This window comes from Gobius niger (genome assembly GCF_951799975.1).
Source record: "Gobius niger genome assembly, chromosome: 7".
In the NCBI taxonomy this organism is placed as follows: domain Eukaryota; kingdom Metazoa; phylum Chordata; class Actinopteri; order Gobiiformes; family Gobiidae; genus Gobius; species Gobius niger.
The window spans coordinates 25,311,633-25,334,830 of NC_136858.1; the positions used below are offsets into that span (position 1 = coordinate 25,311,633).

General features: G+C 41.7%; 1 protein-coding gene across 1 annotated transcript in view; it reads right to left on the bottom strand.

Annotated features, from left to right (window-relative positions):
- Nucleotides 1-1,627: 1,627 nt before the first annotated feature.
- Nucleotides 1,628-23,198, bottom strand: part of kcnk12 (potassium channel, subfamily K, member 12) — a 28,289-nt gene continuing 6,718 nt past the window's right edge. Inside the window, exon 2 of the mRNA XM_079560538.1 lies at nt 1,628-3,397. Coding sequence (XP_079416664.1) covers nt 2,514-3,397 — 884 coding nt within the window. The 3' untranslated portion in view covers nt 1,628-2,513. The remainder of the gene's footprint in view (nt 3,398-23,198) is intronic.

Below are 23,198 nucleotides of genomic sequence, written 5' to 3' on the forward strand. Positions count from 1 at the left end.
AAAGAAAGGGTTTGAGAACTGAAAAGGGAACTCTTTGCTTTATATACACAGTTATGTTACGTCTTGGCTCACAGTGTTGAGGAGCAATGATCTGCAAATCAAAAAGGGGAGACAAAGTGAGCTTGGCGCGGCGTGTGAAAGGGAATATAGAAATGACAGAGAGAGAGGAGCGCAGAAGCTTTTCGACGGACGCCAGGAAAACGTTAAGCCTTTGGCCGAGATAAGATGTTAACTTTCACTGGGGCTAGAATTTGGAACAAACTATTTCAGAGCTTCTCAGTCACAAAGCTGTCTCTGCAGTTCAGTTTCTGTATTGCTCGATACAAGTTTAAGGAGAAGTTTCTGGCGGGTTGAAAGAAATTTAATAATCTGACCACATTCACTTAGAAGTACGTGTCCTAAAACGTCTGCATTATGAACTAAATTAACAATAGCAGAATTTGCATATATTGAATTTAAGTTATGCCATAATAAAAGAAGCTTTGGGCAGGGTAAAGCTCTTTTGGATGTACCTTTCTTGCATGCGTGCAGAACTGCATTTGGTACTAAGAGTGGAGAATAACAGTTTGAAATGTAGTAACACGTTTTTACTTAATTTTGTAATAAACGCTCAATGCTTTCTGTAATAGATTTGGTACCTACACACTTTTAAACAATTTGTAATGTGCCAGTAAATAATAAACTCATGATTTATGATTTATTCATTTATATGCACCAAGATAGTTGCTATAGTAACAATATGCGCCATAGCTGTGTTTGGTTAAGGTTAGGTACAAGTCAAGAATAGTTAAGGTCTCTAAAGTCTAAGCATATCTTGGTCTGAGCATTAAAGCAGTACTCATGCCCCTAGAGGCCATAAGCGCCACTGTATGTTTTAGCATGTTACAGTTTTTTACTCATTAATTGTCCGTGAGAGTAAATACTACGCTGACAGAGAAGACAAAGGGAGCGAGGGATATTGTACACATTACCCAACGGAGATATTTTTTTAAACTCAAACTTAGTTGTAAATACGGTTTCAGTGGCGCTATCCCACAGTTAACTTTGCCCGTTAGCCTGTTAGCTTCTTCTTCGTGAATCCATTAGTGTGTATTGGTTTCCCTTGGAAGTTGCAATTGTGGTTTTCTAGCCAGAGACACCAGGGGGAGATGAAAGACCCCCCAATCATCCCATTAACACTTGTATTACCCCCAGAGGGACTACGGTAAGGAGTTATTAAGGTAAACAAGTTACTTAGTATTGCTTTAAACAAATAATTTGGTAAACTATGCAAATGTTTGAGAAATGATGAAATCGGCATTTACCAACGTTAAATGATGTTTGTTAGGGTTACTGGATTACGTCTTTGGCCAGAGAATTGAAGTAAGTGTTATGCATTTAACTTCTCCTTACATTTGTATTATGACAGCTGTTTTGCCATCTCTGTGTGAAATAATCATCGATTATATGGACTGCGGTTGAGCAGCCTCACAGCAGGGAGTTCACCACAGCACACATCCATCAAGCCTTGGCCACATCTGATATAAATGTCAATCTCTAACCTTGCATTCGCATTAAGGCCAGAGAGGTCTCTGTCAGTGAAAACAGATGATATCTGATATCTATATCTAAAATAGAACATTATTTCTGATTATATATTTTTATGTTTGTTAGCCTTGTAATTCAAGCCTGAGCAAGAAAACTTTACTGTTGACGGAGGCCCATTTTCAAAAGAGTCATTAATACAGAGTAAACCTTTATCTTTTGTTTTCACAGACAGCTCTAAAGAAAAGGGAGCACAGTGGGACAGGCCTGTTTTACCCTTTAAGTCAAAGTCTTTGGCCGCAGAAGCATGTTCGCAGCTGATAAGAGCCTGGGTCCTCTCTCGTGAGAAATGGATTTTTATTCTTTCACTCTGCTCTGTCCTCTAGCTGAGACTAAACTTGGAGTGTACTCTGTGTTGTGTAAGTGACGTCACCAAAAAATCATCTCCATTACAGCCACACTGAGCGCTGCTCTCCTCTGTCACCTGAGGGTTAAGACTTGACCGATGTCGAGAAACAATGGATTATGCACAATCAATGGAAGGTCTGTAGATATGGTGCAAAAATGCATGAGAAATACAATGCATAGATCAGTATGTGCTATATCATTCGCTGCATCACGTCGCATTCAATATGCACTTTCAAATTAAGTGGCAAACCTCCCGCTGTAAAGAAGGCGCTGCATGCTTACTCTGCACAGTGCGACTGTAAAGTGAGTTTACTGACTGCAGACTAACACTGATATAAGGCGATGCCTATTTGTTCTGGGTCAGCTTTGAGGTTAATGAAGTGACTGAAGTATTATGTTTTTGTACTGCTCTCTTCTCGCCCTCATTCTCATACATTGCTTTCACCTTTACTGTTAACAGTATTATCACCAAAGGCTTTAATTTCCATCTTACAAAACTGGTTACATGCATCACTTGTGTCATCATCTCAAAAGCTTTGTTTTGTCTTTGCTGCTTGTTGCTGTTTATTTCCAGAGTCTTTCTACCTGGAGTTACTGGTCTCTGCTAGTCTGTTGTTCATGATCCCGAGCGCCCCCACCCCCCCAGAGAATCCATTGTTCCTGGAGCTACTGACTGTCCTAGGATACCCGTTGGCTGACTCAGACAGCTGCTTCTGCATTAAAGCCAGCGACACTTTGCTGGACGCTGCCAGGTCTTTCATGGAGATCATTTCTCCAGATAGTCTTCTCCCCTCAGTGTCACTATCACACGCTCCATCTGAGTCCTGGCCTAAGCCCTTCTGGCGCCCCTTAGAGCCTGGCCGAATAGCATTACGTCGGCCCAAAAATGCATTGGCTTTATGGCAGCGTTGACAGAACAAGCAGCTCATTTTCTCCAGCATCCAGTTGAGCACCTGCTTGATGACAATAGAGATGACATTGAACAGAGAGTAGATGCAGCAAACTCCCATCAGCAGGAAGAAGAAATTGGCCACTCTGTAGATGCTTTGGTTTTCATATGCTGCGTTCTGGCTGCTCACAAAGTCCCCAAAGCCAATGGTGCTGAAAGTAACGAAGCAGTAGTAGAGAGAGTCCAGGTAGTTCCAGCCCTCCACAGGGGTGTACATGGCGGAGGCGCCGCAGGAGATGGTGATGGCTGATACCCCCAGAATGAGCATGACGTGGTACACAGAGGGCTTCCATCCTGGAAGCGAGTAGACCGAGAAGTCGTGTCTGATGCCCGGAGGCAGCAGCCCACTGTTTCTGATCCGCCGCTCCCTCACGGCCTTCATGACCACAGCCAGCAGAGTTATGATCCGCTCCAGGAATAGGTTAAAGAACAGGATGGTGGCTGCACAGCCCAGGAGCCCATAAAAGATAAGGAACACCTTTCCTGCCACTGTCACCGGAGTCGTCATGCCGAAACCTGCAGAAATACAGTGGAGATAAGAGCATTAATCTTAGGACAAAATCTCATCTGCAGCCAGATAAAGAACACTCCCCCATTTAAAATAACAGGAATCCTCAATCATCCGGGAATACATTTAATACCCCAATGCCCGACAGAGACAATGTTTATATTAAAGAAAACCTTATGTATCTAGAGCAACTAGGTGTTTTGCTCAGAGCTGTATTCTGATTGAGATAGAGTCACAGGACCATGCACAGATGGAAAGAATCCGTCATCAGGCAAATCACTGCCAAATTCAAGTTTGAATTAGATAAAAATAAATTCTCAATCAGCCAGGTAGGCTGTGGCGCAGATGGTAGAGCGGGTCATCTCCTGCAGGTGCACACTGTCATTGTATCCTTGAGCAAGACACTTCTCAATTTTGGACGTTGTGATCTCCCCCATTTAAACTTTGTCCAAATGTTTCAGCCTCTAATGAAAGACTCACTGAATCATATTCAAAACATTTCTCTAATTAAACATTTATTTGACGGAGGAAAAAACAGAATAAATAATTTTTGGCAGCTTGATGTGAGGCTGTAATCTTTGCGTTTGGAGATATGTAAACCAAAAGTAATGGGCTGCCACAGGATGATAACAGGAAAAGCTTGTATACTAATTACAACATGATATTTGAATTGCAAATTATAGAGCTTTATGTGAGGAGGAAAAATGAGTAAATGAGGGTATACAATACAACACGAGTAATTACCGCTAGTTGACATTTAGAGACAAAACATATAGCAAATCTTCAGTACTTCAGTAACACCTGGAATGTTTTATGAGCACGCACACATGAATGTTGGCGTACGCTCAGTATACAATTACCACACAACTGATATTTTGTTCAAAATCAAGGACAGAGGGGTCACAAAAACACAAGCAGTGCCAAGAAAGAGCTTACAGACTGCAAATCCATTTTTTTTGTATGTGTTCTGGCTTCCTGCTATTTTTTGATGTTTAAGTCAATTAGGCTGAGTGTTCGCACTGGGGACGGGGTATAGGAGGAGAGCGGAGGAGAGCGATGAGAGAAGAGGTGTTGCATGAGTAAGGGGTGTTTTTTTTTTTAATCTTAAGGGTGTCACAGGTGCACTGCTGACACTGCACCACAGCTGTAGACCTCAAGTGTTTGCGAGTGTCTCTGCCTAAAACACATTATTCATCCATGTGAGAAGACGCAGCAGCACTACCAGAGGCACCGACCTGCTCGCTAAAGTGCATTTAAGGAACGTTCAGAAGTCAAGTTCAGGTGCAACAAAATTCTATCTATCTTTCAACCAAGAATCTTAGTCAGCGACACAGAAATAATAGAAGAAATATTGATGCTCTATGGGTCAAGTAATACTGTAGAATGTAGAAGAAGTCACCCATTCCCTAAAACACAACCTCGACCTAAAGTAATAGATGTTGGTAAGAGGCGCTACATTTCCCTCAATAACTCACCTGGGTGCGCTCAAGTGACTGTGGGGCAGGATTTATGAGCCGCGACATAATAAAACAATGTCTGGCTTAGACACACAGACGGACAGCGAGGCACCGTGCCACGGCCCTGATCCTCTATAGGAGATGTTATATTTGTCAACAAATAAAATCGTGCCGAAAGATCAGGCAGTTCACTTCCAGGCCAAGGTTAATAGATTTTTCCATCATGGCCATTCTCCATTTAGGACGTCTCGGAGCATTAGGGCGACACTTTTCTGGTGTTTTCAGCAGCCATCCTTGTCAGGTAATAAATGGCATCAATATCTGGACAATCCCTGCTTTATGATACCCAAAATGGCTGCTCTGACCTTATCTCTGATGGTGAAACCACTCTCGTGTGGCTCTGCTGTTGACACACCAACTCATTTAGATCCCTGCTGATTGATACGGATTGTTTTATAGATGGCCCCTTGTGTCCACATATGTGCACACACGTTATAGGGCACTGCACACAATATGATAGACTCTGTCAATGCAGCTGGACACTTTTCCTAGAAGCAATAGAAAGAACAAAATCGCTGTATTTTGTCTTCTGTAAAGGCCCTTGAACATTCTTTTTATTCAGTGTGAAGCTTTGAAAAAGATACAATTCTCAAAAGAGCTCACACACTGGTTCTGGCCTTTTGTGTTAGTGAAGGATATTCCGCTGTACTGTCACGACTTGAATAAAATTGAATACGGTTTTGGTGTTCGGGTCAATGCGATGCCCTTTTCAGCCTCTGCATGATAAGTTTTAATGTGTACACCAGTTGATGAATTGGAAAAGTGGAGTAAGAAATTGCATCACGAGTGTTCGTCCTTGAGTCATGTGTGATGGACATAATAAAAATGAAGGGCAGGGCTTGAAAATATTGAGCAATCTGGGTAAGAACCAAACTGAGATGATCAGACAACAATATTACAACTTTTATAGGAGATCTCCAAGGCACATGTGATGATCAAGGGGAGTGAGCTCTGCTTCAAATGGCTCAATCCTCTTTAAATTATGACGACTGATAATTGGCGCATGGTCATAATCATTACAACTGATTGAGGGGCGACAATAATGTTTACCGTCAGTGCTTGATCAGGACTGATTTGGCTACTTCAACTGTGTGACTGCTTATTGATTTCCATCTATTCCCATTACCTCATATTACATTCAATATCCATGTGCTCTTTGAACAATCAAGCGTATCGGTTTGCTTTGATCCATTTACAGTTCATAATAAACCACAAAGCCATTTAATCAAACGTGCAAATGCGTGATTTGAATCTCAGCCCTCAGTCTATTGATCCTCTCATTGTTACTCAAAGTGCAGTTTCGTGCACTCTGACATGTGTGTGTCGGTGTTTGTGTCAACAGAGGCGCACACTGGCTGAAGTAGGCATTAGCTCTCATGGATTTTCCGCAAAATTCAATGTGAGAAGCTGACACTGAGATTTACAGTCCACTTGCAACCAACGGGGAATCTACAAGGAGTCAAAGCCCAGAACTTCCCGAATGTTTAATCAGAATAACCAGCAAAAAGTGTTGAATCAAACAATCAATGTGAATTAAAATCCTCTTTTTGTCAAGCTAAGGCCATGTAAAAAGAGAGGGTTGCAGCAGATCTGTTCTTTGCTAAATTAGAATGCAAGTGCCATTTCTCATGCAGTAATAGTGGATTATACACTTTTCCTTTAAATCCCAAGGAGTAAAAAAAAAAGCTAAAATGCCCTTGAAAGATTCCAATTTGTTTTGCGTCATATCCTCTCCCTAAACAGTGATTAAATGCTCTGCTATTGAAACTTCCAATATAGCAAATTAATTAATGCCATCTATCCTGAATGCATAATCCTGTTAGATCAAAAGCGTGTGTGTGTGTAGGTGTGACACGGAGAAGACTAGACGGCGAGTTACACTTCAATTAAAGACAGTCAAAGTTCAGTTGGAGCTAATGGAGAACAGGACAGCGAGGACCCGGCGATTACTCAGATGCGAAATCCTCCTCCATACTTTCTCCCATACTTAATTAATTAGTGGATCGTACCAAATACAACAGATTACATCTTCCCTGAGACCGTCTTGTGCCGCTCTCTCATTACCCAGTAAATTACCTCAGAGAGAGGAGACGGCAACGGGCATCGATTGAGCGTTGCATTTCAGAGCCATTATAGGGACTCTTGTGTGTCAGGACGCATTAGGGAGGACAGCACAATAACAGAAAGGCAAAAGGACAAGCAAAAGAAACCAAAGGCGTGGGATCTGCATACGGGGGAAATGCCTGATTTCCTTTGTAAAGGCCGTTCTGCGTGACATTTCACCAAATAATAGAATTAGATAAAAGTGTCCTCATTGGTGGAGAAATAAATCAGGAAAAACATGCATCCCAGAGGCCGACCGATATGGGTTTTTGTAAGGCCGATATTTTGGGATTTTAATTGGCCGATGCTGATATGCACGGCCAATATATCTGACCAAGATTTTTTTTGTTGTTGTCTCTAATCCTATATGAGGCTTCTGAACTGTAAAATGTGTTGAACTGTGCTAGCGTTTTATTAGGGGCATAAGGCTGATTTATTAAAAAACATTCCTGTCTTGGTTGGAGTGAAAAAGTGAATGGTCCTCTTTTCTTCAGTGTGACATCAATATATACAGTCTTATTTTTTCCTTACAAAAGAGAAGCCACCATTTATCACTTATATCAATCTATAAAATAATGTAAAAGCATTAAAAAAGGATCACTTCTTTACGTGATCCAATCATAGTGTCTGTCCCAGTCTTGCTCAGTTGATGTTAGCATTAGCATCCTGCCGCTAGCTTTAGCACAGTGATGCTAGCCACAGCATTTTGGGCAGCGATCAAAAATACAATTGCGGAGGTTAAAACTAACTTAGCGATTGAATTCTCCGGGTTCTGAGCTTCAAAATGCTTCAAATTCACAAAAGTTTAGTGAAACTTGTGCTTAACAGGCTTTTTTCAGGCCAATTTTCATTGTGATGTTTCTCAGTCCCCTTGAGGCCTAAGAGGTGTTATTGAGCTCTTCCCAGAGCAAAAAACGGGAAGTCTCTATCACTTTCTGTTCCGGAGATATCGACGTACCAGCATTAGATCGGCCGATAGCTGATATCGAAGAATTCCCTAATATCGGCCCGATATATTGGTCGGCGGAAAAAAAACAGGAAAATTTTTCGGCCTTTCATTTTGCGAAAGGTTACGTAGGCCCTATTGCTGTGAGAGACCTTTAATGTTTTGCTGTGTGGCTTTAAACCACAATCTAAACTGCATGTTTTAATTAACAAGTGTTGTTTTGTCAGTAGCCCTTATAAGCCCTCGGGCAAAATGTGTGCACTTCCTCATGAAAAATCATATGCGCATTGCGCACTGATCCAATTTATCTCACCCCTTGAATAACATTTATTCGTCTAAATTAAATCAACTGCACTCAACTCAACATGGAAACACTGCGCTGCGCTGGCTCACGACGTTAACGCGCACAACATGCTAGAGCAGATAAACGCCGTGGAGCGATCTAAGTAGCATCATTAGTATCCTTTAATTAGCAATGTGTAACTCTGGGAAAAAAGGCAAATGTTTTTTATGAGATGAGGAAAGAGGATAAAATACAGTGGTGGTCTGTGGTTGAGGTCAGTCTCAGTCGGCTTTTAAATATGCACCAGCAATTGTAAAAGAGTGATACAATTTAGGCTGAGTGTCCCTAAGTAGAGTCCAGTGGTGAAATACAATGGCTCATTAGCTGGAGTTGTAAAGCCCAGGTTTTGAACAAATAGTACAAATTACTGGGACTGCTCCTATAAGAGGTATTGATGACCACTATGAATACTTTACTACACTTAGCGGAGCGCTTTTCTCTAAACAGTGATCAATTACTCGATGGCGGCCCATTCAGCTCTTCCTGGATTGAGGAAAAGGGTTAAGGCTCTGTACAAAACGTGCACTGCAGGTGTTTGTGGGAAAACAGAGATGGAATATTTAACAGAGCACAGAAAGATCGACCTCCAAAAGCAGGGAGATAACTTGCTTCACTGGCACACTGTATTGAGCTGTTGTGGCACAAATAAATACCATTGTCTTGATGAACAAGCTTGAGTTTGAGCAATATTCTGTGGTTAAAACTAAATGTTTAATATCTAACGATGTGCTATGGCCTGAGGATTGGAATATTGAGGGAGGGTGTGGTGGCTGGTCAATGTGCTGCTGTTGTAGTGTCCACAGGCTAGACATAAACATGTTCTGGTCCTCCCTTGCATTCGTCCAGCAGTTCTTGTTTTAGTGTTCTCAAATGTCGGGCATGATGGACTTTATCTTGAGTTTAAAACAGAAATTAAAAATGTAATTGCAATCACTGTCAGAAAACATGGAGTAGACACTTTTCGGAAATCGTTCTGTCCCATTAAAGAGCCTCCATTACAAACAAGCAGCTGCCAGTGATGGTCAAATACTTAAGGAAACTATACTTTTTTTTACTCTAACACGTGTCCTCTGGAGTTGTTTTTGTGAAATATGATTGCACACCACGTAGATCTAATACCTGTGTAGTATTTCAAAAATACTGAAAATTAATTAATTTTAAATTTAAATTAAAGTAATTTCCTTTAAAACATTTCAGAGGGAGGATCATCAGAGCCTCCAATTACAACAACGCTAATATAAGGTACAACGCTACTATTTGTACTTGAGTTTGGGCCTACACAGTCCTCTCACTTTTTGACTCAAAAAAATATTGTCCTGCGACACAAACTAGCTTAGTAGTTATTGGACATCTACTTTATCTATGGCTTTTCTGGCAACGTAAATGTTAATGCTAATTCAAGTCCTATATTTAGCAACAGCCCTACAGCAACAATATAAAATGAATGTCTTTGTGAGAGGAATATTTTTGTAAAAAAAAGCACTCAAAGCTGCCATTAAACCAAGGTCATATGAATCTGATGCCGTACACGTGACGTAAAAGGACAGAGGGAGAAAAATACAGCCGTCCCACTTTGCATCCAGTCTTTAATGGAAGCTTACAAGAGAATGAAGATCATAGAGTCAAGGTCTCACTAAAGTATGAGTGATTCAAAATGTCTATTCCTATTCATTTGAAGCTGAAGGTCATTCTGCGACATTGCATGCAAACCTACTGACCCCATTGAGCTGAAGCTAATTTTTACAGAGCCAGGTCTCATAATGTACAGCTCTGCGTCACACAAGCATGAAAAGACTAATCCTATATTTTTTAGACCTATTTATTTATGTTTCAACCTCTGTTGTCCTGTGATGTTTTCGATGACACTCATCAACCACTAGCTTACTACTCAAACCAGGGATTTGGGGCCCAATCTTGTGTTTCTAAACACAGACTATAGCGTAGACTGACGAGGGGAGCACTGTGAGATGTTCCAGCTCCAGACCTGGTGCATAATTGGGCTGTACGTGGGCTAGATAGACGCCCAAGGCCAATGATTTCGTGTAGAACACCCTTTTTCCTCCAACCAGACTCTTTCAGCTGTCGGGATGGGGCGAGGGCAAGGGCGAGGGTTGTGGGTGCCTTTGTTTGGATTGTGTTTTGACTGTGTGTAGACCCGCGCTCACAGCGGGACTGGTGGTATATTCTCTTTCTCTCTGGACACCGGAAACAGACAGTTAACTCACGGTGGGATAAATAAAGTTTTTAGTTTGACCTGTGTGAGCTTATAAAAGTCTATAATGCTGAAAAAAAGGTCATGAGGCAGCGTAATAGAAATAAAAAAAGATCTGAGGCTGCAAAAAGGCTCTCAGCGCTCTCACTGACTCAGTTAATTCTTCTTTTTTCATAAGCGACGCTCTCTCGCTAGTGGCGCAGTCACAACAGCTGCGCACATGCAAGATGAACATCTCGTTTGGAGCAACGCTGTCCTTGTGCCAGTCCTATCTCATCTCATCTTATCTTAACTTATGAGTTTGTAAAAGTCATGGAAAGTGCTAAGTAAAGGTGTGTTCCTGCACTGTCTGACGTTATTATTATTGGCTCTTTCCTTCAATATAAATCCATTGTGCAATTACTATGTCTTACAGTAAGTGCTTAACCTTTGTAGCCAAAAGTGTGACACTGCTTTGCACTGATAAAGATGCAGGGCCTATATATAATTCTCCAAAAGATATTGAGCCAAAAATAACCAACACAAAGTCTGGTTATTTGGCTGAATGTTCTACTGTAGTGGGGAATTTCATGCTTTTCCAGTTCATACAAAGGACCTCATCTGGAACTTTGTTTTACCTCCACAAGTTACTGAGACAATCTGAGAACCTGATGGTCCAACTATATCAAAACAAGTCTGCTCTGATTAATGGTAGGTGGACCTTTGATAAGCTGATAAACATCTGAGCCAGAAGCAATCAAGTGGTATGCAAGTAGAAGTGGGGCTAAATAGGGCTAAATATGTAGCTCATCATGCAATCTTTAAATACTTAAAACATTACAAGTCAGTCTTTTATTGTTCCCAAGCCTGTAGTCCTTGTCTGACGTCAAATAAGGTCCAGCAAAATGAGTAGTGATTCTGAAGGTCAACATGTATGTGACTGCTTTCTGAGCCAAAGCATTAAAACTGTTCCCTCTCATCCACAATTAATTCAGATCAACACAAGCTCCGAGTCCAACCAAGCCCAAACCAATGGGGTCCCACTCGAGGGAGCCGTCTTAAATTGCCCTGATAAAAGCTGGGACAGAAATCGCCACACGCTCCTGTCCCGCTGATGACTCTGGTCCAACAGGAAGTCATTAGTCACGGGGAGGAGAGGGGCGGGGTGAGAGCGTGGCCCGGGACCTTGAACACGATGGCCACACCATCTGCTGGGAATCAGTGGCAGAAGGGTAATAATAGAAACATTCAAGCAATGCAAAAGAGGCGGTAGGTCATGAGGAAGTCAAAATATGGCTAATTTCAGATGCATTGTTGAGTTTGACTCATGAAATTGCAAGTGTATTTCAATATACGTTTGTGAGTGTCTGTTAAGTCATAAACACTTCTTATGTCAAACAAAACATTGGTTTTCTTGTTCCTCATGTAGTTATTTACTGGCCCCTTTTCTCTCGCAATTAATTATTTATTATTATTGTTTATGTAATTTTTTAGTCATTGAGTAAAAATCACCAGTATAGCAAACCAAAGCCACTGTGTGTGATAAAAACAGAGCAGGAGAATAATGAAGTAGTGCACATGAACTGTGAAACCATTGCTTAAAAATGTGCAAGATAAAGTTCACACCCAAAGGGGATAAAATCGTAACTATGCGTGTAAATGCAAAAAGGCAAAGGTAGGTAATTATTGTTGCTGCGACACTTGGCTGTGCAATAATTATAATAATTCACTGCAGTGATTATGGTCACATTAATTCAATTGCACTGTCTTTCTATAGTGCAGTCTGTCTCATATGCAAAGTTATGTCCATGCAAAGTGAAAAAACGGGACCTTAGTAGAGTCTTTTGGGTCAGAACATATGCATTTAACTCAAATGGATGTGTGCAGTGCAATAAATACACTGCATAAATGTATAGGATACACCAAAACATATTTACATGCCCTGAGTGCAGCCCTAGGTGCAGCAGTGCTGTTCCTTATGTGTTTGTAACAGGCGAGTGTTTTCAGATGTATCTGAGCCTCACTCAGACCGAGGAGCTCCCTGAAGATTAATGACACTGCCTTTGTCTCATTGATTTATTTCAAAGAAATACATCGCATTTTCTTTGGGTCTCAGCCAACATGATCTGCTTCATTGTTTCAATCTTGTCACCGTTTGGTACAGTGTATATAATAATATTGCACAATATCAGAGGTGTAAGACACTTTCACCAGGAGTCTATATAATGTGGTCAGGTCGAGCACAGAAACAAAGTAAAAGAACTTAAATGTGTCTTTATTGTGACTTTGTCTGCTTTGAGCTGCCTGTGATTGGCTCTTTCATGTGTCTCTCATCAGATTAATAGCCTCCGTGATGACTTTAAAGCCTGTGTCCTTGTCCCTTCATTACACTTCACTGTATGTGCTCATTGTTTGACTAAAAGCTCAGTTACGTAAGACCCTTGTGTGCGTCCAGAAGGTAAACATAACTGTCCAGGTGAGCCTTTGGAAACACTGTTACCTCAGATTAAAGATAAAAAACAATGCACTGACATTTTGACTGGCCCTGTCCCAACAATGCATCAGAGAGTGACAGTATAGGCGTCACAGCATCATAGGGCAGACAGATGGAGCAGGAAATGGACAGTTCTTGGTCCAACAGATATTTTAATAGTTTTAATCAGGACTAATGTGAAGCACTCTCCCTAAACTCTGGTTGAGTACAGGCCCAGCTCGTGTCAGGGCCCACTGCTTTACTGACAGCTGCTGTAATGATCTTTGGTGATTCCTGCAGCTGTCTCACACTCACTATGGGCACTGCTCTGGTGCTCACAATTAAATGAGCCTTTGCTTTATATTAGCTTGCTGTGCCGTGGCGACTCGCTGTCTGCAGGCCCTATGCCCGGCGATATTCCGGTTTACAAAGGCCTGGCATGAAAACAGAAAATTATGCATCTCAGCCCAGGCAGAAGCACATGACCCTGGTTTTCCAAGGATAATATACCCTCCATTATGGAGGTACCTTTTTGCCAAATGGGTTTGTCGAGAAATAAGCAGAATTTTAATTAAGCCATGTCCGTTACTTTGCTGATATTATTTCTGAGCTGGTGAGATTGTGCTCACTGGGAGTGTCCAGTGCAAATACCTTTTCAGTACAAACCAGCGTTATTCTAGAAATCTGCAGCTTTATTGAAAATGATCAATTATTCTGGTGATTCAGACTAAGCAGAGATTGCTGTTTTCTGTAATTCAAACATAATGACATAAACATTGAACATGAGAGCCTCATGTTGCATCGCTCCAGTAAAATTGCCCTGTCAGTTCCCATGATAGTTATACATTTGTGATATGCAGGGCAGGCATTATATGAAATTCCAATCAACCCGGTCGTCACTTTTCTTTCTGGGTTTTTCCCGTTTTTTATTATTTTTATGAATATTTTTTGAGTCATGCTTTTGGCTTTGTGGTGGAACATTGGACAAAGGGACTAAGGATGAATGAACTGAGGAGATGGAGTTAGCTAGTTAAAGCCTGCACACCAGCGCTGTCACTCTGTCCCACTGTGTCTGTTATGACCCGAGTGCCCGAGTGCCTCGTCCTGGACACATGGACATGTGCCAGAGCGTGCTGTTAGCTACATCCTTGTTAGCTCATTATCTACAAAGTACTGTACATGTCTGTGATACATAACACCAGCAGAGGAACAGAGGCGCTCACTTTGTGCCAAGAACATCTTTGGATTTGACTATAAACATGCGTGCCTTAACACAAGACATAGTGTCAATTCAGGCTCAGGTTCCATTTCCAAAACCCACACACTGTCACCCGTTATGCAAAAATAAATCACGTCTCACTGACTTCCTGCTCTCATGATCCTACTGTAGTTAATATGCTGCCACTGTGTTCTGTCCCATCCTATCCTGGCTCATGAAACTCTAACGATATGCTTCGCCCCAATGGAGGTTTACTGCTTTAGCTGTAAATCCAAGGGAGATGTCAGGTGTTGATGAAGCTTAAAGCTGCGTTCATAGCAGATATCAGAGTGAATATTTCACATAAATTAATGATGTGTGGACAGACAGACCAAAACATCTGTGCCATAGGAACTATTCCTCTGAGATACATCCAAGGAAACTTGACTGGAGGTTTTCCGCTCCATGCTGTAGTATGCAAATTGCTCCATGCGGACCCAATTCATAAATAACACAAAATAAATAATTTAGCCAATTCCACATCCCACAATTAGTCGTTAACCTAACCATCTGAGAGAGCAGCTCAGGCACATAATCAGCAGCTGTTGGAAAGCGGCTCATTGGCGATGTTTTTCCCATTTGTCTGTGAGCTCTGTGACTGTGTGGTGTGGACCTGCAGAGGAACTTGGGATCCAATAAATCCCACCTTCGTTAACTCTGGGGTAAGGAATGGCTGTGTACACCTCTGCACTCTGTCATCGAGGCCCATAAATCTGCCTCATTCGCCCCCACTAACACACTGCAGCCAGCACCCAGTGATACCAGCACCATTCCAGAGGACACTGTGCCTTTCCTGGTATCCTCCTCCAGGTGATTACCTTTTAATACCCATAAGTAAACTTTGTTGCTGTTTGAGTTGCGCTCTTACTATGACCTGGTTGTATCTAAGACAGGTTACAATTACAAAATCACTGACAACCTTGTGTGCTTTGGTGCAGACATCAATTCAGAGTTGCATAAATTCAGCACTTTTGCTCAAAGCCATCCGCAAACATTAGGGCTGCTGCTGTGTGACCTTTAGAGCTCTAACTTTCACACAAAGGCAAAATGTACCGTCGCAGCATCTTCAGCCACAAAAGATTTATCAATGCTTGTTAATCAGAGGTCTAGTTCACAAGGAGGCTGTGCTCTGGAAAAGTGCTCAACACCGCAGTTATTGTGTTATACAAGTAAGTAAAAGTAAATGTATGACCTCCTGTCACACATGCATAATAGTCCAGTTACGCATGGGGACATGGTGAGTTTATATGTTCTTCTCGTGTCTGGGTGGGTGTCCTATTGGTGCACTACTGGTTTGCTCGCTAAAACCTTCAGCTACATAGTACTAACCACAATAAGATCTGGAGATGGGTGACCGAGCAGCTCTGTTTTCAATTGAAAAGCAGGAACGTCAGGGACATTTTTTCCCCACAAATTTGGCAGTGATCCAATTGCAGAAATTTGTACCATGTCACTCAGTGTTGAAGATTTTCAGATACACTCATCTCTGATAACTGTATGGTCATTTCTGATTCTGCGGAAGCCCATGTTTATTTACTCATACTCGGGTGTGATTTTTATTCATTCTTTTTTTCTTTTTTCATCCATTTGTGCTTGCATTTACAAACCACCATGTTTGTTTTGATACACCCAGACCATGTGTTTCTCTGATTGGTAAATCTGCCTGCCAATCACGGTCATTGGAACTTGGAGGGATGACACTGGATCCTTTATTATTAGTGTTGCGGGTAACGTATTACAAACAAGTTACACAAATATATTACTGTTTTCAGTAACTAAGGAATATGCCATATTACTGAAAGGAATAGGTCACCGTTTTTACACACTGAGATATGTTCTTGCCTCAGCTTTGACAAGTTCTTTTGTACCTGTATGGTCTTCACCCGTGCCTTCTATCACGTAAACACAGCACAGACAGCGTTAGCATTTAGCCTCTTTCCTCTCCACTATAGCTCCAAAACGAGGTCAAGATAGAAGCAACCAAGCTCTTCCACATTTTCCCTATTTAAATACAGTTAGTAGTTCGAAATTTGCCCAGAATATTTTGACTTTACTGTGCAGATGCCGAACTGCGCCTGGTATTATTACGCCTTACAATATAGTTCCCCTTTTTATCCGCTTAGAAAATCCACATTGTTTAATTTTGTGTAATTATACTTTTGTAGTGTAACACTTCACGTAACCATATTTAAAGGGGCTAGATGCAAGTTAGCCATTTTATGGCTACTGCCACCTCAGGTCATACGTGTAACTGCAGCTTCTATATTAAGCTCCTGCATGACGGCACTTCGGAGCCGAATTAACACCTTTTTGAGTGACAGTGCAGGATTTTAGAGGCAGTTGTGGTAAATATGTCTGGGCTCATTCTACACCTTGGGACATTGTTGAAACATGTAGGGGGAGGATAATACTTAATTTTAACATTTTGAAACTCTGTATAGTCCCTTTAAACAGGGAAAATGTGGAAGAGCTTGGTTGCTTTTTATCTTGACCTCGTTTGGAGCTTTAGTGGAGAGGAGGAGTGGCTAAATGCTAACGCTGTCTGTGCTGTGTTTACGTGATAGAAGGCGCGGGTGAAGGCCAGACAGGTACAAAAGAACTCCTCTAAGCTAAAGTAATAACATATCTCAGTATGTAAAACTGTGGCGTATTCCTTTAAACAAAATACGGGAATATATTAGTCACTATAATTCAAGTAACTTGACTTGAACAAAAAAATACCAATCTCGCAGCATAACAAATCAAGTTGGACACTGAGGAATAAGATCTGCAGTTGTAGCAAACGTCGTCAAAACAAAACACGGGAAAATGGGGGGAAAGCAAAGGAAAAGGAAATCTCTGACTGCGGTGCCTTTATTAGTGTTTTCATATTTTTATACCCAGGACACGGTGGTGGGACTATGTCTCCGAGCTGGCCTGGTGTCGCCTCGGGGTCCCCCCAGAACAGCTGGAGGAAGTGTGTGTGGATCGGGAAGTTTGGGCATCTCTGCTGAGACTGCTGCCCCCGCGACCCGGCCCCGGATAAAGCGGAAGAAAATGGATGGATGGATGGATATTTTTATATTTTTGCCAAAAGTAACTCAGAAGTAACTCAAAGTAGTGTAACTTAGCTACATTGTTGAAACAGTATAATGTAATACAAACATATTACATCTTTAAAGCTATAGTCACTAATACAGAATATATTACAATTTTGAAGTAACTTGCCCAATACTGTTTATTATACAGTACGTCACTGCTTCATGGCATTGAAAGATGGGTCAAACACAGAGGACAAACTTGTATATGATCAATTTAAAGACTAAACTTTGATAAACAATTAAGTATTCATACTATAAAACACTACGGCATTTGAAACTTTTTTTTGTTACATGAATACCAGTATCTGGAGGCGAACTTCCTGCATCACTCCTGATCCCACAAAAGCAGTCATCCTTCCTGTTTATGTAACCGCAAATGTCAAATTAAAACAGCACTTATGAAAGCGCTAATATAGATGAAACAATAATTGATTTCCGCTCGTCACCCTATTCAGACAGATTGTTTTTCTCCCGGGGATCTCGGGTCAAGCTTAAAACAACTCGTGTCCGAGCAGCAGCGGGCAGGCGCACTGAAGAGCTGCCTTTTATGTGACTGAGGCCCGAGTCGCTTTTCCATTTTTAACGGTGACATTTCCTCTGAGTGTGTGATTTCAGAGCGGCCCGGGAGATCTGAGGAGAGCACATCTGAGAGAGAGAGAGGCAGTCCAGTGACCAACTTCAAATGACTCGGGCAAAATGACTGGAAATGAGTTTGAGCTTAATATAAACGCATTGATCCAGGAATAGGAGTACAGTAATACAATAATAGGTTTCTCTGAGTGGATTACAGAGAATAAACAAACAAATGAATGAAGATGGCCGAGCTGCTGAGAGAAAATATGTAATGGTTGACGCAGTTGTCCGTTAAATGATGTCTGTTCTCTCTAGAGATTGTTATTGTAAAGGTCACTTTTATTATGGGTTAGGTGATTTTCAACCAAAAATTCATTCGGTGCTTCCTTAGAAATACAGGCTAATGAGCATGGAGTTGCAGAGCGACATCCACATGAATAGCTGAGGTGGCACAAGTGTTTAAGGTCCCTGTGGATTTTTTTTTTTTCTGACGGGTCCCAGCTGTACAAGACCCCAGGGGCAGGGTTGGGGAGAATACTTTGCAATTGTATTTAGTTGCAGAATGCTGAATACTTGCCTTAAAGGGATATTTCAGGATTTTTGACATAGGGCCTCATTTCCTAGTTATCCAGAGTGTTGCTGATTTCTGGAGATATTTTTTTTGTAATTCATTCAGTTCTTATATTTGACGTGTTTCGTGCACTAGCCTAGCACAAGCCTAGCACAAGCCTAGCGCCACGTAACTCTTCAAATATAAGAACTGCATGAACTAGAAAAAAAAATATCTCCAGAAATAAACTTTTCCCCGGCTGATTTGATTTTCTCTTTCTTATGATTATGGACCTCAACTGTAATAATTCAGCACTTCAATGTATTCCTTTGATATTAAGAAAGTAGCTGTATTCTAAATACCCTAAACTGAAAGAGTAAATTTACCAGAATACAGTTGCTCTAAAGGAGTATTCTGAATACAAGTATTCAGGTACTGCCTAACACTGCCCAGGGGCGACCTGGGACATGTTGCAAAGACTAGGGAGGCTTTGTCTCTCTATTAAACTGGTAACACCTCCTCAGACTTTTGCCTCTATTGCCATGTTATATTGTATAATCACTGAATTGTTCTATCTGGCTGATTTACATATCCTTTAATAATACAGCCTCAATAATAATAATAATAATAATAATAATAATAATAATAATAATAATAATAATAATAATAATAATAATAATAATAATTAAAGCCGCAAGCGGCATTTAGAGGCCCTCGCGAGCAGCGTTGGCCGGTTGGCGCACGCCGTCGCACGCCACCGCAATAACCGGGGGGCACTGCTGCGCCTTACGTGTTTGCACTGTCACTGCCACCCTCCGTCAAGTTCATAAAAGAGCAAAGGCAAGAAACGGCGCCTTCGGCGCCAGATCACGCGATATTTCCCAAAATGGCCGACTTTGTGTGGATTGCCTAGCAACCACGTAATGTACTTTTTTGTTCGGAAAGTCATAACGAAGGTGTGTACCAATTTTGGTTTGGCTACGCCAAACTTTATATCGGGTCGTTGCCATGGCAACACGGTGGGAAAATGGGCGTGGTCATCATTGACTTTTTTGATCAGGGTCACATGACGGATGTCTGTGCAAAATTTTGTTTGTCTACGACAAAGTTTACTTTTTTTCCTCCATTCATTTTTATTCGGTGCTCTGCAGGGGGCGCTATAGCGCCCATTTTCAAAATTCCCATATCAAAACATCCGGGGCCCACGACTCGACCAACGATTCAAATTTCACTAAAATCGGCCAAAGTATGTGCGAGTTATGACTCTTTGAAGGCGATGGCGAACGCCGAAAACGAACGCCAAATTCATGGCGTTGCCATGACAAAACCGGAAATCCTATTAGAAAGTTTTTAATAACTTTTAATGCCCCACATGTGTAGATGATCTGGAGCGACCGGGGAGTCGCTGCGTTCAACGCCCTAGGACGAGTTCGTTCAAATGCGAGGGCATGAAAAGGCGCCTTCGGCGCCACGTTGCTCTTCTGGCCAATATGGCCGCCATACAGATGGTTGCCTAGCAACCGCGTAATATGTTTTTTTTTCTGGCTTCATGCGACCAATCACTGTGCCGAATTTTTTTAGTCTACGACGAACTAAAATTTTGGGGTTTTTCGGGATTTTGGGGGGTCCGGCCATAGGCCGCAATGTTAACGTCGTTTTTCCAGGGGGCGCTGACGCGCCATTTTTTTGAATTTTTGAAATTTGGAGATGTGAAGTTTTTTCTTTTCACCAAATTGAATTTTGGGCAAAAATTCAGGACTTTTCGTTGGTGGGAAAGTGGATTTCTGGGGGAGAGGAAAAATAATAATAATAATAATAATAAGAATAAGAAAAACCCTTACAATAACAATATAGCGCCGCCTCCGGCGGCCCATATTTATATCGTCGGAAAGGTCTCACGTCCAGTAACCCACCCGTAAGGTTCATTGTCAAATACGAGCGCGTTGCGCTCGTATTTTACCACTTCTTTGCCAATATTTCTTAATGCGTTTTTTTTTCAGATTTTTGTGCGAGCAACAACAAATATGCCGCTTTCGCGGCAAACACCTATATCATTGGATAGGCCTTAATGCCCTGAGTCACTCTAGTGGTGTTTTGGGCACTGGGAAGTGGCCATGGTCGATGACGAGCGCGTTGCGCTCGTCATCGACTACTTTCTTGCCAATGTTGCGCCTTCACTGGATTTTTCACCTTTTTTCACACGAGCAGTTACAAATGTGCCGCTTTCGCGGCACACGCCAATTTCACCGGACAGGGCGTGGTGCCGGGAGTCCCCCCATTACTGTCTAATGCATGGGGAGCGCTCCGCGCTCTGTTTCTTGAGCGCTGCGCGCTCTTTTCGGGACGTGCGCTATGCGCACGTCTTTCTTCAGTGCGCTCCGCGCACTGCCGTACAATTACAATAGGCCCGAGCCCTGCCAGGCCGCTCGGGCCTAATAATAATTAAAAAAGCACATTAACATTAACTTAAAGGACTAGATGCAAGTTGGTCATTTATACTCACTACTGCCACCTCAGGTCTTACATGTAACTGCAGCTTCTATATTAAGCTTGTGCATGATGGTAACAGCTGTTTGAGTGACAGTGCAGGATTTTAGAGGCAGTTGTGGTGAACAGGCCTGAGTTCATTTGTTTTGAGCTGAGTTTGTTTTTTCTAAATAAGAAACATGGACACTTCTAACTCATTGCTTACCAACTTTGTCTGAACTTTTGCAGTGGTGAAAGTGATTGCAGCAATATTGTAGCCGATACATCAAGTTTTGAATGTCTTATTTTATTGTTTTATCTTGTAGGCCTGCTGAGGAAGTGTGTGGGGAAGGAGAGTCGAGTGTCTTCATGTCAGCGTGCGCCAAACAAAACTAGATAAGTTATGAAGCACAACTGCATTTAACAGGATTTAACACACAGGTACCACAGCCCTATAACCACTTTTTAGAACCAGAAAATAATTGAATTGTTCCTCTTAAAACGCAGTCAGCACTGTCTGGTACAATTTACGAGCGAGCAGCTGCAACAAAACAAGGCGTAGACGAGGGAGTGACTGTGCGCGAGGCAGAGACAGAAGGCAGGAACAAGTCGCCTGTAACATCTCCACTGTGTGCTCCAGTGCCTCCGAATTCTGCAAACCTCTCCCTCCCACCTGCTCTGTCATCGGCCCCTTCATAACGACGCACCACAACACAGATGGTTTTGTCCCAGTGAGCCGGCACCGAGCAGCTAATCTAACTAAGACCTGCACATCAAAGTGGAGCGTGCAGCCTGATTTCTGTAGCCATGCTGTCTAAATGTCAAATCACACGATCTGCCAGTCTGATGTGTCATTGTCCTGTAAGAAAAAAAAACAAAAAAAAACACTAGCTGACACACGACTCAGAAGAGCTAACAGTACAGTGCAGGGAACACATTTGGTTTGCGCTTTCTCACCAGATTTATGGACCCGAGCCAGACAAGCTCAGATAAGTCTACAAGTGTGTGTGTGTGTGTGTGTGTGTGTGTGTGTGTGTGTGTGGCGTAGGGAGACAGCCCAGCCACCTCAGCACTTTTAAAATTGGCGAAAGAATATAGAGATAACACCCACTGAACTGAGAGAGGTGCTGAGGCTTTGAGTGCTGATCATGTTCAGTGTGGGTTTGCATGGGATTTACGGACTTACTGTAAGGACTGGGGCATAAGAAGGCATTTGCATAGGTAAACTTGTACATGGTAATTGGAATAAAAGAGTGGTCCAAGGTCTGAGTTTATACCATGGGCTTGACTTTTTGAAGTAACTTCTTGTGGTAAGAATGTTTGTTTGGTTTGGTTTTTGGTTTATTTAGTACGGACAGTGCATGTTCATGAACAAGCCACACCGGATTGTAGCCTTGGGCTAATTTCCCATTTTCATCCGTCGTCTCCCATGTGCACCCTCAAACACACTCTCATTCATCCTGGCCTATTGTACATGTTTTTAGTGGTAGGGGAGACTGGAGTACCCGGAGGAAATCTACGCAGACACAGAAAGGCCGTGTCCAGGTGGGAATCAAACCCAGACCTTCTCGTTGTGAAGAACGAGTGCTAACTGCTGTACTACTATGCCACCCATATGTTAATATCCCACAAGCAACATATTGACAGTAAAAAGATTGAGTAAAAAAATGGCATAATGCAGTGGAAATAATTATTCCGAAGGAAAAACTAGCTTTCACTGTTATTGCCCGAAGCAGCATTACAGATGGAGGCTATTCAGAATATAGTGTAAATAGCCTTAGGTTTACTCGTCTGTGTATAAGGACATGGAGTTTCATATGATCTTAAAAGTCAACTGAATATTCACTCTCTGATTTTATATATAGGCTAAAGAACAGTTTTAACAGTTCATGTAATTGTTTTAGTAATGACTGATTTTAATTGCCTTTATATATAACTTTCTGGTGTATTTGTTGTAATTGTTTGTTTTGTATCCCATTCCCACTCCCTTTAAGCACTTTCATGCCACTATTGTTAAGAATTAATCTTAATGTTAATTCTTAATATAATCAAAATAAAATGTCCGAAGGAACATTAAACCAGATTTTAAATGTTTTGCACCTTTAATTATTAGGAATTCTAATTATTCTAATTATTCTAATTGAGTGATTTTGGGTGTCGTGGCCAGAGAAGTTTAAAAACCCCTGCTTTAACCTATGACGCTGGTGTAACATTGAGCAGTGGGCGACCAAAGCGCAGTGACCCTTTTCTAAGGCAAAATGATGCGTCCAAACACATGGTTTGAGGAAGTATAAAAATTCTAGCAGCAA